Source organism: Numida meleagris, chromosome 2, assembly GCF_002078875.1.
Source record: "Numida meleagris isolate 19003 breed g44 Domestic line chromosome 2, NumMel1.0, whole genome shotgun sequence".
NCBI classification, from domain to species: Eukaryota; Metazoa; Chordata; class Aves; order Galliformes; family Numididae; genus Numida; species Numida meleagris.
Genome location: NC_034410.1, coordinates 46746747 through 46766405, shown reverse-complemented (window position 1 = coordinate 46766405; position 19659 = coordinate 46746747). Strand labels below are relative to the sequence as shown.

General features: G+C 40.4%; 1 protein-coding gene across 10 annotated transcripts in view; it reads right to left on the bottom strand.

Annotated features, from left to right (window-relative positions):
• The window catches only part of ELMO1 (engulfment and cell motility 1), a 302503-nt gene continuing 284329 nt past the window's right edge, over positions 1486-19659 (bottom strand). For 9 of the 10 annotated variants that reach the window (XM_021385868.1, XM_021385867.1, XM_021385872.1 and 6 more), the window contains 4 exons: positions 15528-15635; positions 12426-12508; positions 7109-7186; positions 1486-2805 (listed from right to left, as the gene is read on the bottom strand). In XM_021385868.1, coding sequence (XP_021241543.1) covers positions 2605-2805; positions 7109-7186; positions 12426-12508; positions 15528-15635 — 470 coding nt within the window. In that variant the 3' untranslated portion in view covers positions 1486-2604. Of the gene's footprint in view, positions 2806-7108; positions 7187-12425; positions 12509-12991; positions 15444-15527; positions 15636-19659 lie in introns of those variants that run through there. The other variant, XM_021385873.1, reaches the window with a different exon arrangement.

Below are 19659 nucleotides of genomic sequence, written 5' to 3'. Positions count from 1 at the left end.
GGGGACAAATTTAGCATCCCTGCAGCTTGGGACACTCACCTTTGCGGGAGAGCCAAGTGTAACCTCCTCCTGCTGTCAATTCATCCACAGGAGCAAAGTTTTGTTTGCTGCTCTCCAGTGCTCACGCAGCTGTGCTCCTGCTAAGATCTCCATGTTGGATTGCCCCTGAGCAGCAGTGACAGGGTCAATCCAGAATCCAAAGGCATTTATTTTACCAGCAGCCCACAAGCAGCTCTGCAGTCCGTAAACAAAAAGCAAAGGTTATGCACAGGCAACTCACCCAGCCGAGTCGAGGAGGTTAATAAAACCACTCGGATTCTCTGTCTTGCTCTGAGCCTGGTCTTCAGGAAGTCGGGAGGCATCACTGTTTGGTAAATGTGTTCCTACCCGTCCCCAGCTCCAGGACCCCTCCCAAATCCCCATGTCAGGCAGTGCTGTGCTTCCACTCATTCATGACCCCTGACTGCCTGTGCTGTATTACAAGACTCTACAGAATAAAATGACTCAAACTCCCACTTCTTACATTGCGCATCCCAGTTCTCATTCATATTGAGTTTTCTCTTGGGCCGTGGTTCATATTAACTTTGCATTCCAGCACTTAACTCAGCCTCTTTTTTTCTTTACGTGACCACCCATCACCACCTAAACCAACTTGTGTCTCCCAGTGGATCAAGGCATTCATGAAACACTGCAAACACCACTTTGGGAAGGCACCTTCTTTAGGACTCTCCTGCTAGAATAGATACACCGTTCTCCTTGACTCTTGTTTCATTGCACCTGAAGGACATCACTTCTCTTCCCACCTGCTGTAAGGTCAGTCAGGACGCTTGTCCCAGACAGCCCAACGGACAAAGGCCACCTCAATCAATATCCTTTCTGTCTATTTAAACTGGAACCACCCTTCAGCTTTCTCCCTTGCCCAAACTCTGATAAAAGCCCTTAGTCTTTTTAAGGCGGGGTCTGAGCAGGAGAAGAACCAACACAAATACAAATTTGTCTTCAGCTGTAAGGGCTGGTAGGTTTCTCCAGATCTAGACTCAGCACTAAGAGAGACTGAACTTGATGAATTACCCAGAAGAAAAGGAAAAGCAGGGAGAGAATCCATCCTGCAAAGCCCAGTCTTCCCCAGTACCAGTCCTTTGCAGCAAGAAACGCTCTTCATAGAGAAAATGGAAGTAGAGGAACAATTACTCCAGCAAACACAGTAAGGCTTGCATTGCAAGTGTTGAATTGATCACGAGCATATGAGTGTGCTTTGAATTCATATTTCTGAATGGCTCCTTGCCACAGGAAGGCTCATGTACCTGTGGAAAATGAGTATCTCTGGACTCACCTCATCGTCACCACAAGCAAACAAGTAAAAGAAATCAGATGCAGATGAGAAAGATCAGCCTTTCCCTCTCCTCTTTGTACCAAACACTTGAAAACTGCTAGGAACCATACAGAATAAAAGACAATTTCAGAAGAAAAACAAAGTTCCGAGAATCATCACAACTCAGATTTTTATTCAACAGCAAAGTTGAAGGGAATATTGGTTTTTCCCCTCAGGGCAAGTGTTCCAAATGGAAATTAAGTAAAAATATTGTTCCCCCAAAAGTACTCACAATGAAATTAGTTTTCATTAAATATATTTGTCTGGCAAAATAAAATTAAAAAAAATTAGAACCCGTACAAAAGAAAATCCCTTGCAAATTCGTAACACGGTAGCAATGACAACAATGTAAACCTAAATGTCTGGCAGTTGCAATTAACTTGTGGAAATTACTGTTGAACTTTGGACCAAGAAAATAAAAATCACTCTGAGTAGCAACAAGCCAATTTTAGAGGCAGTTGAGGCTTAGGGAACGCTACAGGGACAGGGCACACTAGTGGCTTCATAAACAGTTTGTGCTAGTGGACTGCTAGTGTAGGGCTATTTGAGAGCTGGGAGGAAAAGAAGTTAAAAGCTGTTGCGGCATCACAGCATATGGTACAGCAAAAACCTGCAGACTTTCCATTCTGAGAGCTGATCAGTTGGGTGAAGGCCAGTGACAAGAGCTGAGATGACAGTGGAGAGAACAATGACAGTGATGAACAGTGCGAGTACTGGGAAGCAGTTAACTTTTTTTTTTGTCATTGCATTGGATTCAGTTGTGAGCAAACTCTTGGGAGTATCTGGGGAAATCTTCTGCTTACAGTAGCTGCTGCTTCTCCCTACCTCCCTCCTCCTTCCAGTTAGAGCCTCTGCTCTGACAAGCGGGTGCCAGAGGCATGCGGTTTGGTAGCGTCGTCCTTTAGTTAAGAATGTCTGTTCCAGTATTAAAAATGTAAAAAAAGTCCTCGAGAGGGTGCTTCTTAGTGGCAGTCTTTGCCTTAAGCAAGGCCAATGGCCTGCAATTAAAAGTTAATTAAAGCAATGTGGATTTGGATGAGCAATGGGGAAGATGGGAATGGGGAAGGAAAGGATGCAGGGAGTGGGGAAGAATGCAAGTGTTTCTACATCCCTCCCCAAAGCCAAAATCCAAGGTGCACAAGTGGGTTTCTGTTTTTCTCACACACTCTTCTTTCTTTAATATCTCTCCAGTTATAATATTTCCAGTTTTGAAGCAAGTTTCAGTGGCAGCCTCAGTTACAGTCATAAACAAAGTCATAGTTGCTGGGCTCCTTTGGGATAGGTGGAGGAGCATCTGGGATCTGTATATTTTCCAAGTCAAGGAGGCGTAGCTTTATCTCCATGCTGAGCAGCGTATCTAAGTCGTTCCGCGTCAAATCACTCAACATATCTTTCCCAAGGAGGGCATTCAGCCCATCGGTCCATACGCAGTACTGCACAGGGAAAAGAGAAAAATTGTTGTTAATAGACTTCCTGCACACAGACTCTTGTCTGGTTTGGTCTTTTACAGTTATTGCTCCCTCAGGAGTTATGAAGTGACCTAAAATGAGGTTGATTCATTTTACTACCTCATACCATGCTCCAATAAGCTGCTCAGAAAATAAAGAATGCCCTAAAACTGGGAAGAAATGACAACCTCCAGGTGGTTTGACAGTTAGATGTTGGCTCCAAACTTCTTGTAGAACGTTCCTCAAAAGTTACGTGAAAAAGAATGATACTTCACCTAGGACAAGGAGTATTTAGAGATGTCTCCTTCTCCTCCTCCTTTTCCCCAGTAGTTACAGAGCACGATTCTCTTACATCCAACTTCTGTTTCCAAGACAACTAAACTGTGGACGACCCATCTGTCGAGGCATTCAAGGCCAGGTCGGATGGGGCCCTGGACAAACAAAACTACTGGGAGGCAACCCTGCCCCTGGCAGGGAAATAGGAAATTGAAAATAGATGGTCTTTAAGGTCCCCTCTTGCCCAAGCTACTCTATCATTCTATGAAGTTAAGTTAGCTGAATTCCAGCTCAAATTTCCTTTGACTCTTTCTGTAAGAAATTCTCTATAAACTATGTACTTTAATCTATAGCACAACAAATCATAACAAGGTGGTATCAATTGACCTGTGCAGTCAATTATGAAAATAATATCCAAGCTACCTGGTGTAATTCTAAATGCTGCAAATACTGAACTGGCCTCTAAAACCCTCTCTTTACTGTTAGATTTTTCTAATAGAAGATGCTATCTTTCTCAATGGCTGACAGCTTGAGACAAACACTGCCTGAATAATCATTTTAAATACGTAACAAACCTGTGGGAGATTGGTGATGTACAGTCAACTTATATCAAAATAACTCTCATTCATTTATTGCTACGGGCCATTTATTCAACCATGAACAGAAGTAGTCAAATGCTATCATCTAAAAATAAAGAGTTCAATCATGAACTTGTGTCCTAGTTTGCAGGAGAAAATTAAATCAACCGTAACTACATTTTTATCTTACAAATACTTCTGCTAGATTTCATGCAAAAAAATGGATTTTAAATTTAGCTGACCATTTGCTACGTGATATTGGCAAATCTAAAGATAGCCACAGTTGACTTCATCCTACAGCAGAAATGAAGATTATTTTAAAGAAAGATGGAGAGAAAACCCCCTCTTGGGGTATGTCTTCATCCAGAAAAAGGGCACGTTTTTAAAATAGGATGGTTAACACACTTCAACATCCAAAGTGAAATCCGACCCATTTAAGTCAGTAACACAGGAGCAGCAGAGCAAGACTTTCACCCAGGGTGTTGGTAAGCCAAGCTGCAGCTTTAGTATGAGATTAGCTATACAGAAGAGACTTGAGGGTTCAGATCAGCTAAGTAGAAGAGACATGAGGGTTCAGGCTGTCCTGCTAACAAGTACCAACGAAACAATTTGCCTACTTATTCTAAGCTCTCAAAGTGTGCCGCTGAAGACTTTTAAAGCATGCAATTACTGTGGAGAGTATGCAGAATATCAAGAAAAGGGAAAAAAGCTACCTGTAATTATGTTTAAACATACTACATTTATTTTTTTTTATGACCAACTTGAAATCTTTCCTTGGGAAAATTTTCCTAGCATTCATTTTCAGGAAAGGAACAGAAAGGCAAAGGGCTCTCCTCAAGTTACAGAAGTGCAGAGCATCCATTCAACAGATGCAGCACCTGACGTAAATCATCCATCACTTGCTCAGTGAGTATGGCCAGGATTTTCCCTGGGGAGGAATACCAGTGATCCAGAAAGCAGAATTGTGATTCTCTCCTCTTCCAGATATAACTCATTCAGGGCCCACAGAAACCAAATTCTGGCCAGAATTCAAATGAGTGCAATGGCCTGGAAAAGGGGATTCCTCTCTAATCTCCATATTGGCAAGTGCCTCTAATTAAACTGCACATTTTGAGCAGAGGGAAATCTTAATGAGAAGGTAGAAAAAAACAGAGGCATTCGTTCAATTGCTTTTTTCCTTTTTATATTCAAAACAGAATAAGAGCCACTGAAAAATTAATTTACTACAGATTCGTTTTCATAAAGTTCCAGTGAAACCTAATTATAGCCTACTTCATCAGTTTCTCTGTCAAAAATCAAGGATAAGATTAATCCATCTTTTTGCTATGTAGTTGAAACCAGCTATTAGTATTCAAATGAAAAACAAATATGATGAAGTGATTTCTCAGCGCTGAATCCTCTGGCTAGCAGTAAGCTCCAACAGATGGCTAAGGGTATTGCCATACTTAAGTGTGCAAGAAAGAGGTCCAAATCTCAATGACATTGGTTCTGTAATGAGATTTTATTAAAAAAATACCTTAGGAGTCAAGCAGTGGAGCCAGACAACGAGAAAGATTGCACAGGCTCCACCTCTGAAGGCTTTCCATATCCATCTGGATACAGCCCCAAGCAATCTGGTCTGAGCTCACTGCTGACCTGCTTTGAGCAAGAGGTTGAACTGAGGACCTCCCAAGGTCCCTTACAACCTGGATTATACTATCATCCCAGTTCAAGTATTGCTTTTAGGACACACTACATTCCCACATTCAAACCTCTCTCTACAGTTGCTAGAACTGCAGAAAAAAGCTAAGTTTGACCTGAAATTCTCATGCACTAGCATCATTTCTGGCACTTTACATAAAGCTATCCAAATCTTGAGGTGCCACCTATGAAATCTCCCTAGGTGACGATGTTGCGAAATCAGGATTTTTATCAACAAGCACCTCAGTTACTTGGGTGAAGAATCATGAGGTTCACAACAATCTATTTGCCTTTCCTTGTGGGTGCTTCCACTGTACACTTGTACTATTCACTCTAACCATAACTCACTCCTCTGTAATCCATGAAAAAGTACAGAAGAAGGGAGATGCCCTTTTGAAAATGTTCATGTGGGAACTAACAAGTAGCAGCAGAGATTGTTGCCTCTGGCCCCTTTTTTGAGCATATTATTTTTGTTTCAAAGAAGCTGCATAAGATCAAAAAAAGATATAAAGATAATACGTGTTTTAACACAACCACTAGTGCATCTCAGTGCTACTATCAGTCAGTGTGGTGCAGTAGCAGTTTTTGAACATTTAGTCTATTAAAATACACTTGTACCCTTAGGCTATATTTGCTACAGAGGTAACTGACAAATCTGTTGATTTTCATGACTACTTGCTTTTATGAGCTGAAACAGACCAGAATTCAACTTCTGGAGAATTTATATCAGAAAGCGCCTAACATAGGTCCAGTTCAGTGGATGAAGACAATCACATCTGGTTTGGACCAACAGCTCTAATGGTACATGATGCCTGGGATCCCGCTGCTTGTGGATGAAAATTTACTAGCAATATTTCTCAGCTAAACTTTTACTTGGAAATTTCAAGTTCTTTGAGAGAATCACTTGTGATGCTTCCACATAATTATGTAAATAAGTTCCATCATCTCTCAAAAGGCAATGATATTGTCTATTTCCTTTTGTTATAGGAGTACATAAGTATATATATAAGTAAGAGAAAGAAGCAGGGAGGACACTGTCACCGTGCCTTGCTGTTGTTATTTACACTGTCTTTATACAAAAGTGAGACCAATTGCAAGCTCCTCTTGTATCCAGTGATGGAGATGCAAGAGAAAGGACTTTCCATAATCACCTGTCATAAATGCTTTCAAGAAGCATGAAACTAAGAAAAAGGCAATATACTGTTCTGGAGAACACATAAAATTGAGACCCAGCATTTGTATAACCTCCCTTGATTATACAGGCATGGTCAAGATGAGCTGAGGACAGCAGTGATTCATGAACAGTTTGGCTGTACAAATTATCTACGTTGAATTAAAGTTCACCATATTGAATACACAGCAAAGTATCCCAGTGTCTAAAGCGGACCAGACAAAGATCTTTATTGCATCAGGAAATGGTGAGCAAGGTCCGTCGAACTCTGAGGTTTTCCCAAGCTTTTTTCTTTCCCTTACTTATAGTCCACATTTCAGTAGGTCTTAGAAATATTGTCCTGGATTTTGTTCCCCATGGTGCTCTGTGACACACAAATACAAAACATGCAGTTCAGGATATGCACGGAAACTGCAGAAGGTCTTGCTCCCATACTAATCTCTCTGCTTTCAGTTTGCTGTGGGACTTGACATAGGTTCAGATGGATCTGTATTCTGTGATAGGATGACCATTCCTATGTTCTTAAGAAGCTGAGGAACTCAGAAGGCTTCAAAGAAGTTTCTGTGCTCTGATCTGGACTCACCTCATGCTTGTCTGGAGCAATGAAATTCAACTGGCCACTTGAGTCATACAATATAGAGAATGCAAGCTCTAGCACTTCCTGAAACAAGACAAAGAAATGTATGTTAATCTTCCAAAAGATGCATTCATATGTGTTGGCCTTACTTTATTTCCTACCCCTTACTCCCCCCAAAAAATGGGAAAATAAGTTATGGTACTCCCCTGGACTGGCCAAAGCCACGGCAGTACCAGACCACTGCAAGAGACTGGCACAGCAAGAACCCCAACACAGACACTTCAGGCAAAATTAACTCACTGCTGACTACTGCTCACTCAGTGAGGACTAAAATCAACATAACCCATAAAAGTGCACTTGGAAATCTGTGGAATTATTAATTCCCAGAAGATTTCTGTCATTTAGACTTTACCTGAACCAGAATCAGCAGGTGCAAAGTGAACTATCTGGCTTACTTAGTTGTAAGGACCCAAATGAATCTTGGGAGAGGACAAACCATCAACTTTTTTCTCCTCAGCATTGAAGCTGCAACTTCAAAGGTGATAAACTGAATTCATTAAGCACCGGTCTTCCCTAAACAGCACCCGGAGCTGGGTTCTTACGGGGAAACCCAATCAATGTGAATAAATAATGAACTTTCACTGGCCAACAGCGAGCACATAAGGATGTTATCATGGTTACTGCACACATCACTATAAGCACTGCCACAACAATTTCCCAACCTGTAAGCTAGCTGACATGTAAATAACAATTTTGTGGAAAAAGGACCAGGCTACAATGGGAGAGTGCTGACTCAGAACTACTTTGATCTGTATCATACGTCCTGTTCTTTTTGCCTCTTGGCTTCCTGTGCCTCATAAAGCTGATTGCCAGCTGACTCTCAGCTCACAACAGGCCTTACACTGCCAGCAGCAGTAACAGCACCGCTTCTTAAATTTGCTACACTAAGTTTTAAAATAGGAGTTAACTGCAGAGACTGCAGCATGTGCGTTGGTCTAGATTCCCACCTTCATCTCCTGATCCAACACATGCACAGATCCTTTGATTTCAGTAAGGGTTACTATATTTTTGAATTTGTGTGATCAAGAGCAGAGTCGGAACCACAGAAACTTGCAATCATTAAGGATAATCTCAGCTGATCAGAGATCAGGATCTCATGGGAAATGCTGCTGATTTCCCTGAGTATAGTTATTAGGTCCAATTTGCAGTATTGCCAAGCCACAGGAGACAAGTCTGTGCTAAATCCCCAAGGAAGCTGCAGCTACTACTACTGTTGGTGTGCTAAGCAAACAAATTGCTCATGACGCACATAGCCTTTCTGTGTGTTAAGCATGTCTTTAAGCCACACCTTATTAAGAGTGATATCCCTCATTAGGGAAACAAATGTACTGCTGCCCACACAAACCTGGGATTATCTCCTCACAGTGTTATACATTACTGACATCAGAACATGCCAAGTCATGCAGCTGAGGTTGTGAAAACGAAAGACATCATTGCAAAAAGGGCTTGTACTGCTCTCCTATGACGTCCCTGAATTTCAAGAAAGTCAACAACAACTCTATTGGCCTGCTTCTGATTATTTGTCCTTTGGAGAATTTCAAGGGATTGAAGATTTTGTTCAGCCCAAAAAAAGGAAAAGGAGAGAAAAACTCTGCCTGAGAGAGGAAGATTACAGAAAACTACAGGTTTGGTCACTCCTAAGCAGGTAGACAGAAGGGCCTAGATTTAAGGCACCAAGCTTCCTTTTATGTGTAAAGTGGAAATTCGGCAGCCCTGGCTTCAGTTTGGCTTCTTTGTTGGCTGCCCCAGAGACTAACAACTCAGGAATTACAGCTCCCAGGCTCCAGCATCTCTGCCATCTCATGCACAGCAAACCATCAAGAAAAAGGGAAGCCTAAGGCTGGAGTTGCCATCTGGTCTTCCACATTGATGGAAGTCTTAGTAGTTGGTCTGGCTGACTTGTCAGATACCCACCTGGTTTTGGTCTGTTCCTATGATGGACAGGTGATTTTGAGGATTCAGCAATTCCTGGAGAACCAGTTGTCTCCACTAGCCGTTTGCGATTTTCTCTTCCATTTTCTGTTCTACTTTTCAACCTTTCTCAAAGGCATTTTCTACTCCAGCCTTTTCCAGCACCTTCTCTTGCTTTCTGATTTTAACTCTCCCATTCCTTCTAATCTCTTCCTTCCTTGTTTTGCTTTACTTCTTCCTCACTTCAACCTTCTGAACTCAGTACCCTGACACTCCTAACTCCTTGCCCTCTTGTACACTTCAGACACCTGCCCTTCCCTAGGTGCTTGTAAGGGGAAATGGTGCTGGGATCCACAATGCGTCTCTCTTTTGAGGCACATTCCTGAAAACAAAGAGACTCTATATCTGGTTGTTGGACAATTCTCGCCCCTGGTTTCAACTCTAGAGGGAAATCTTTTGGTAGCAGTATGAGGGGAAGCTTGCTCTTCCACTCCCAAAACTTTCCTCTCTCTCCTGCTATCTGAGCCAACTGAAGAAATGCTATTTAGATAAACAGATATTTAAAGTGTCTATGGTTGAGTGATCCCATGCAGCTGGGATGACCTCCCTCTACTCTGTCACCAATGCTGATGTCTTTGCGAAGGCTGAGACAACAGCCATATTAAGTTTACTTGCCAGACCCGGAGTTCCTCCTCAGAGAACAATATATACAGGCTGTGACAGGGCACTTATTCAACCAACATGAAATAAAAGGGAAGCTGCAGGAGTACAGGGAAGTGAGCAGAATCATTTCTGCAGACTAAATGGGCACCAAGCCTGAAGACTACTGCATCAGCAAATACAGGCTGATAGAATAACAAATACAAATACACAGCAATATTTTATCCAAATTATTCTCTTATGCTTTGCTTTGAATGCTGCAAAATGTAGAACATTTAATTTCCTTGAAATTCATTAATATTACTCAAGAGTTAGAAAAGAGGACTTTAAATAAAATTTAAAAACACAAGTAAGATGAATAACAATGGTCCTATCAAGTTGTTCCAGCTTCATGAGCATGCAAATTCCAACTCAGTTTATCTCTTATTTATTTCTAAATGGCCCCACTGGAAGAATAACAGCCATGTGCTGGCAAATTATGAGATGCTGAAGCCTTTGCTATGGACATTCTGCCAATTTCAGCTATTCTCAGAACAGCAGCATTCTGCCATTCAATTTTCTTTTCAGCCAATGAATGAACATTGTAGTGGTTGGTAGGTATATATATATCCACCTTACACATACATACACACATACACACTACACACAAAAATAAAGCATTGGTCGAAAAGTCCTCTTAAAAATTATATCACCAACTGTGAAAATTCAGGAAGTGAAAGATTTAATACCCTTAACTCATCCAAATTGCATTCTATCCTTGGCTTTTTCCTCTTCCTCTCACTGTCCACTGTTTGGTACTCAGTAAACAACAATATGTTATTCCTGTGATGTTGGTTAAACTGTTGCAATATCGTGCAGTTTTTTTCAGGAAGAGAAATAAATTCCCAAATACTGTGATTCCAAAGGGAAAATAAAATAAAAAACAACCAAGCAAAACAAAACAAAACCAAACCATCAGAAATAGTAAAAAAACATAATAATCATTGTTGCTTGGATCAGAAATTGAATGCTTCAGCTGTGGATGGAGCTGTGCTAACTATCATCTCCTGATCTTCACATCCTCAGACAGAGTTTTACACTAATCCAAAGCAATTTTACTGAGGAAATGGAGCAATGCTGACAGCTGAGGACAAACTGATCTGCAGCATTGCTATTTAGCATTAAATACTATTGAGACATTTCTGCTCCATAAAGATGACAAATTTCCATCACTGCCGCCCACTGCTTTCATTGCTCCTACCTTTCCTTTTTGTGAGGATGTATGAGTGCTAAGACAAGGAAACACTAAAAATACTTTATATGCATCATAGAAATGTCCCAGCCAACTACTGTTGATGGTTCAGCTGTAAATTGAGGTAGGAGTTCTATGTAATCTATTGTGTACATGTGTGTGTTATTGCTCTGATTCAGGAAATCAACAAGGAAAGATATTACTGGGATTTTTTTTTTCTCGCATGGCTTGACTTTTTTCATTTCTCACCGTGTAAACTTGATGCTGGAAAGAGATGACAATATCCTAATAAACTTAAAGCACTTCGCATGTATGAGAAACAGAATAACTGAGATGCTCTGTGTATCTATCTCCATCAATAGTTAAGGTATCTTATCTTAAGTCAATAATGAAGCTGCAACAATTGTGTGACATAGTTTTGGCAGTGCCTTTTCATTTTCTATGGCTTTCCTCAGAATTTTTCTCTAGTATTTATTTGAACACTAAATGCATGCATTTAGTTTTTAAAGTGTTGAAGCAGGAACTCTTAACTTTACAATTCTGTCCATAAAAATCAACAAGAGGTTCCAAACCTCCTCAACTGCAGGTACTTGAAATTCTGATCCAGCTTCCAGAGCTCAGGATATGATTCTGGGTCAGACCGAACATCATTGGGATCTGATTCCTTCTTGTCTAGTCAGACAGTTAAACCTGACTGAAACTCCATGAATATATGTAATACGATATGGGATGAAAACCTTCACCATCAAAAGTGTCAGAGTTTGCTAGCAACTCAATTTCTTCTTACTGGGGTGGCAATGCTTACTAACAAAAACAGTGCAAGATTCTGGTACTGAGCAACTTGAGACCTAGTGTCAGCTCAATTTGAAATTCTGATAGAGTAGCATAAATCTAATTTAGGCTAAATTAGGCTAAATTTTTTCCAAATGCACTGCCGAATACATCCTTATACACCTCATTAATTGCCCAGCACCTACCTTACATCCGTTTGTTGGCAGTTATTTTTCTACCTGAATGGATCTGAAGTTATCATCAGCTGGACATTAATTGTAATTTTGGCATGTGCTGGTGTTCAGTGAATGTGAACTCACCAGAGAATACAGCTGGAACAAACCAGTTATTTATCAGAGACAACAGAAGAGTACATTCCAAAAGCCACTGCTGCTGTGCTCTCTAGCAGCGGTCAAAACTGCTTTGCTTTAAAAGTGGAAGACATCACTGCTAAAGACTATTCTAATGTGCTCTGGGCATATCACTATGAACATCTGCCTGGAAATCTGAGTAAAGGAGTAGGTTGTCCTAATTACTTAACTCAAATGGTCTGAGGTAAAAACAAAGCATGTGTGCACACACAGAAAGGTGTCAGGTTTGAATGGAAATGATCTATTACTTCAGGGAAGGTTGAGTTGACAAGTCTCGGTTTCCTTGGGGTGTGCATGTATACGAATTTGAGAACCATACCTTGTTTTGTTTAAGAGCTCCTTTCTCCTTCATGTGAGGGCAGTCTTTCCCAGTCACAACAGCTTTTATATCTGCTACTGGCACTGCATTAAAGCAAAAATCCGAAAAGCAACAACAACAAAAACAAACAAACAAAACCAGAAAATGAGTTATAACCAAGAAGTGTAAAAGCTACAGAGTCTAAAAGGAGCCAAGACTAATGTGTTAAAATTGCCACCTCTTGCCATTTCCAGCCTGTTCTAAGAAAGAAAACTGTAAGAAAACAACCAGAAGAAGCAATAACAATTCTAGACAAGATTTCAAGCATGTGGATAAAAGGCAGAGTCTTTTCTTGTCTGCTGAGGGTCCCTTGGGAAAGAGCACTTCATATAGATGTGTATCTGCATGGACAGGTTTTGTGCATATTTGTATACCTGAACAACATATACTGACTTCTCTCTTACTAAGGTAATATGCCTGTCAGTCCTCTTGTTGCTCTTCCCAGGGCATCTGGGCAAAGTCTCTGCTAAACAGAGGATGCTGAATGAATTGGACCCTTGATCTTACTTGATGCTGCTGTCTTTCTGTTAATGTCTACATGCATTTTTCAAATATGTATTTTTTTATCTAACTGTCATCAGCATTTTAGTCACTTCAAGTATTAACAGGAATGAGAACTTACCAAGGCTTATAATAAGCCATTCCAATTGCTTTAAAAAAAGAAATGTTCAGAAATCATTAAAAAAAAAAAAAGGTAGGAAAAAGTTTCGGAAGCTGCTGTCACCCAGACACATTCATAGAGTAAACCTACCGAGGTCACTAAAACATAAATTTCCCTAAGCTTCAAGTGGTAGTCAGTTTTCCAATCATAATTACATTAAGGAGAATCTATACACTCCACAATACAATATGGTCAGTGAGTGACAGAAATTTTCAACAATCTATAAATTATCCATTACCACTGCAACTCGGGAAAGCATTGTATACATAGAACAGCATAATAATATTAAAGCCTGAAAGACTTCGAGTGGTATCAGAAGCTGACTACAAAATGCTGGAGGGTGTGAGCACAGATGTGGCATGCTCACAACACATAAAGCCCTGAAAAAGAGGGCAGCTGTTTTCTGTCCTAGCTGGAATCTGCAGTTTGTTTAACCCTGCCAGCCTGAAGAGAGAGATGACATTCACAGAAGTAAGAAGTTCTAAGTAAAAACCTTATTTATTTTTGGAAATAGACACAAGTTATTCAAGCTTGGCAAGGAGTACACAAAACAGCATTATTTCTCTCAGCCCTCCAGTTTCTTATTCACCTATTTTCTTTCATCTGTTGATCTGTTCACAAGTTCTAACAATCTAAAATGATCAGGAAAAGTGAGAAGAGGGCATATCCTTCCCCAGAGATGGAAGCCATTGTATTTTGTACATAGAGGACAATGTTCAACATCATATTCAGACCTCAACAATACAAAATTCAATACAAGTGTATCCAAAGAATATCTGAGTATTTTTGGAAAATGTTCTGCAAAATTCTCAAGCCAGTTTGGCTGGACATGCTTAGAATAATAGTGACACTTTATAATCTTACATCTTGTAATATTCCCAACTCTCTTTTATCAAACTCCGATGGGGGGGGAAGGGGAAGGCACAATGATAAATCTTACATCCTTCATAGTCTTTAAATCTTCTGTCCCAGTGTGATCATGGCATTCCCATACAAGCTCAAGAGTCTGCAGGAAACGCAAATGTAAAGTGAAGCCTGCAGTCAGGGTTGGGGTTTTCACTGTGGAAATATGCTCAAAGCAAACAAATCTGAGAACTGCTGGTCTAGTAACTGTGCCTGTAATTCAAGTGTGACCCTCACTCTTTTTCTGTCATTCTGACACAACTGTAACTTTCAAGAGCTATTTCCCTAAGCCTCGCCCAGTACCATAGCATCTTGCAGTGCCAATGGAGCAATATGACACCCTGTCCTACATTCTGCCAGGACTGCAGTAAGAGCCTGAGGCATCCTGAAGGTATTGAAAAGAAGTGAATGTGACTATGAAATGACAGGGCTTCAGCATCAGACAGGTTCTTCTTTCTCTCACAGCCTGAGTCTGGGAGCACTCAGAAATTTTAAAAGGTACTGCCTGCAGATAGGCTGGGGATCAGAAAAGAGAAACAAGCCTTTGTTTTACTAATACAGAGAAAAGTTTAAATCACTGATTTTCTTCCTTCTTAATTTTCAGGCTGAAGAAACTTCTAACATCTACAAAAAATATTCTGTTATTCCATGTTAGAAATGGAACTACCAACCTGAATTCTTGTACAAGCTTGTCTGATTTGATAATGACAAGCATGGCATTACTTACGGCAGTTCAGAAAGGAACAAAAAGCAATGATTCCTTATTCAATACTTAATTTTTTGACATAATTTTCCAGTGATGGAACTACACCAGTCTTTGTCTCAGTCATCAAAAATACTTCCCTAGAACTACGGGTTAAACCTCTACAAGTTATGTTGAAGGACTAAGGATAAATTGTCTAGAGAGCATGATTTTCTGAAGGGCTCAAAAATGACTTTAGTACCTACAAAACATCCCAAGAAATCTCCTGGAAGGGGTCGTCACAAAGGCATGTCCCCTCCCCAACAAAGCAATGTGGAGTCCTTTTAACAGTGTTCAAAGCAACGTGTTGTTTTTAAGCTCACTTGCTATGATAATGAAAAAGACCTCTGTTTGCCTCCAAAAAGACCTCTAATTTTTCAGCGAGTCACTAGATTGTTTGTAACAGAAGAAACAGCTGTCTCCATGGACAGGATGCGCTTCTGAATATGCCAAACTATTTTAATGTGACATCTGCAGTTAGAAGAGGAATGAAAATAAACTGTGTTCCTCTCCATGAAATGCACGACATTTCCAAATTGAATGAAATTACAAGCTCATTGGAAAGCTGAGCTCAGTCCTCATATACGCTTGCCAAAACTAGGACAGCAGTGTTTGCAGGCATGAGGAAACGTTCTCTGCTCTCTATCCCCATAAAAGAGCTGCTGATAATGTCCTGTATTAAGAAAAAAACACTACATTATAAAGAGGAACTAGCTTGAAAGAAGCAAAAGTAGCACGATCCTTGTGCATAACTTACATTTATCCTGCAAGGAGTCATGGGGTACTTCTCCCTGGGGACTTTCTTCCAAGTCTCCGTAGTGCAAGACCTTGTGATTAGGTGAAAGTCGACAGTACCAAAATTTGTCTGTTAAAATAAATGCATTAAACAAGGTCAATGATGTCTTTTCATTCGCATTATCAATCGTGTACACAAATGAGGCACTAAGGGAAGGACTGTCCTTTTGTTTTCAGAAGAAATGTTTGGGGTATATGGAGAGTAGGGCAGGGAATTTGCTCAGTAATTTCACTTGGTTGAACAAAATGGGCATCTACCATTTCTGTCTTGATTTAGCCACTAGTTCCAAAGATTAACATTAGCAAGAAACAACTCACTTGGTTTTACATGATACTGCATACACTCACGGGTGAAAGACTGAGTAACCACTGCATTGAGTGGCTAACTTTAATGTACCCATAAAAGCTTCACGTTTTGCATGTTTTGTGAAAATTAAGTCAAATTTGGACGCCCAAACCCTGATACATTTGAAATATCTCATAACATGAAAATTTTGACTTGTAGCTTTTTATAGACTAAAGAATGTATTTATGGAGAAACTGGGAACAATAAACATGCAAAGATTTAAGAAACAAACATCAACTCCACTGTCTTGTAGATAACTTAGTGCTGGTGTGGCCATAAATGTACATGTATCACACTCCTCTCTGCATTTTATCCCTTGCTAGGAGATACATATTTTGTGTCTCCTGCTTCTCAGGGTATAACTTCTTTTATCATTATTTGCTAGATCTACATCGAGATGGGATAGAAGGTTGGGGGAGCTGGGCAGTCACCAGAGCCAGCCTGTGTGTACTCATTGGGGTGTTAGCAAAGGAGGACTCCTTGGCTCCTTTAGTAGAGTGCTGGCTTTGTGGACCCAACTTTTTTTGAAAGGACTCTTAAAGTGATTTTAAATGCAGTGCAATGTAGGACAGAGAAAGGCAATTCAGTTTTGAATGGCAAAAGAGGGCTTCCTCTTGTTTCTTTAAATTTATTTGTCATGGTGGGTAAAAATGTTTGGGGAAAATAAACCACACATTTCAAACCATTTTCTGAGCATGCAGCCTCTTCTGAAAGGTTTCAAAAGATGTGATAAACCACATGCAGAGGGTCAAAACAGTGATGGGGAAGATTCTGATTATTTGCTTCATAGGCATAAAGAATACTGAAAGACTTAGGGGTAGGAGAGTCCTTGATGAAGATATTGTAATACAAAGAGATGCTGAAATAGAAGCATCCCAGGACTGTAAGCGGAACATAAGATACTACAGTACAGAGTCAAGAGGAAAAACCCACTTATAAAGCGTATGAAATGAGAAAGCAGGAGCCCTCACTCAGTAGGCTCTCACCTGAAGAACACACACAAAACCGACTCGTTGGTGCAGTTTGTGCATCTCTGAAGGATGCATGCGAAACTTTTATAGATTCAGACCTTTCACAGGGAACTCTACCAGAAACATTTCAAAACCTGAAGCTTTAAAAATACATCCCGTTGAACCTGACGGCAGAGCAGCTTGCCCCTTGTCTACCCAAAGAAAAGACCCTGCTGTGTAGAGGAAGGTACTTGTGCCTACCTTTCACTGCAACCTCAAAAGAATTCAAAAGAATACACCTTTCAGACACCAAGATTACAACTGCCATTTTTTTCCTAATAAAAACCAACACAGTCTCACTACTTTGTCAATAACTCAGCCAAGATGTTGCAACTGAAAAAAAAAAAAGTATATGCCATGAACTCCTTTCAGCTTAGCACAAACAGGGCTGCAGTTTTTACTGAGGGTTTGAAAAGGTTGCTTTCTTATCCTCCTAAGAGTCAGAGCATACTGGTAACCTTGTTCCCATTTCAGTCCCTCACTTCAATAATAAAGGGGGAAAAACGCTCAGTGAAAATTTCTGTACTTCGTTTTTAGGAAGGGGTGGTTTTATCTGAGGAAACCCTATCTATCTCTGAAGGCGTATGGAGCCTTTTCCAGCAACTCCTCGTAACCCAAGGTTAATTAAAGAACTAATAGCTATAGACGGCAGCTTGAAGCATGTCCAGTGTGATTCTCCTGTGGGTTCCCTAATAACTGTCATTGTACCACAGCCAGTTTGTCAAGGGGAAAACCCTTAAATGAAATCTATACATGGAACTAACGAGCGTCCCTCAGCTGCAGCCAGGCTGAGCGGGGTGATGGGCACATCGGCAGCAGAGCGCAGCCCTCACTGCACCAAGAGGTTCCTGCAGCCACCTCAGCCTTGGCTATCTGGGCTTCTTTTTACCTCTAGTTTATCAGAGGATATCCTGCTTATATGAGCACATGGTGCCTCAGAGGAGAACAGCTTTGAACTGGATGAGTGTTGTTCTACTGTAGTGCAGGTGCTGAACACAGTTTTATTGGAAGTAGTGTGTTTAAAGCAGCGCTGCAGTCAAAATAAATATTATATGAAATTGCTCCCACTGACAAGAAGGGTGAAGATGCCTTAATTACACAACAGCATGTGGGAAGTGGTGAGCATTTATGTTCAGCTCCAAATAGATAAAATCCAAAAAAATAAGCAAAAGGAAAAAGAAAACCCTGTGCTCTTCTCTACTATAATCAGAAAGCGGTTTATAAAAACAACGAAAAACTACTGATCAAAACCTAGAGAGCTCTTAAATACAAGTCTGTAGAGATGAAGTGCCGTGCGAAGCTTTGAAGATGGCAGATCCTGCCCGCTCAGTGGGCAGATCTGTGCTTGGGTACAGCTGGAGCCAGGGCAGCTGCCAGCTCAGGAGAGAGTGAAGGACATTTTGTTCAGAGCAGAGCCAGATTTACATAGGTGCAGTCTCACAAAGTTGCCCCAAAGCCTAAGTCGCTTCTCTGAGATACAAGTCCTACCTTGTGCCAGGTGTTGCTACACCTGAAGGAAGGGCAGTTAAAAAATGCTGAGTCTTAAGAGACAACGTGAACCTGTGATTCCATCACATGTTCAGGCTCAATTATTTCAACTGGTCACTGAGTTTTCCGTCTAGTAGCTGACCTTTGATGCAATCAAATTTAAATGCCAGGGATTCTTCTTCAGGAAACAATTATTCTTTCTGCTATTCTTTTCTTTTTAACAAGTTCTTGATTTTTTCTATTTTCAAACAATTGCCAGAGCAGTCAGTGGGTTAAATATATCATGGCACATTGTTAAAGATTACAGACAAGGTTAAAAAAAAAACCCCGATAACAAAACCAACTACAAATTCGGCTGGAAGAGTAATATTCAAAACTATGCCCAAACAGTAGAGCACAGAACAATTTGCTGATGGGCTACAGAGTGCTTGACCATTCATACGGTGTTTCCAAGTGCATTAATGGCCAGTGACTCATATGCCCTTAACAATGCTACTTCAAGTGAAGAATTGCTGTGATTAGTACAGAAGTGCTCTGTGTTAGTCTGGGGGAAACAGCTCAGATATTAATGGAAAAATGTCTGAGTGTATATATTTTATCCCAGAATATGTTCCAGATTACTAAAAAAACAAGGAAACAAGGTGTTTTTTTTTTTGTTTTTCTTTTTTTTTTTTCAGATAAAGGCTGTTCACAGATTTAGAAAAAGAAACGTGTTTTAATGTCAGTAAAAGCATACATATTTGTATATAGATTTTAAATATGCGTGCGGACTCACCCTTTTTCTTCCACTATGTTGTGTTTCTTTCAGATACTCACCAGAATGACACACTGTGACTCTAACTGGTCTTAACTGGTTATACAGAAACCAGCAAGCCTTGCAAATGACTGGCCATTAATGAGCTTGTGGCAATGCTGCAGGCACGTTTGGTTAACCAGTTCCTCTCAGCAAATCACATGCACAGAGCATATTATTTTTTAAGGGTTTACAGAGCGTGGAACAAATTAGAAGCAGTATCCTTTTGCAGAAAAAAAAGACAAAGTGTGTGTGCGTGTGTTCAGAAGTGGGAGTCACTTATCCCAATGACATGGAAACCTTCTCTTTTTGCTTGATTTTTTGCTTTTTGTTTTCTTTTTGCAGGTTACTTAAAAAATATGTTGTCTTGTGTTTTTAGTAAAATGGTGTGCATCATCAGACTTGCTTTCCCTTCCAAATAAAATCTGCCCAAGAAACCTTGCCTTCAATTGCAAAA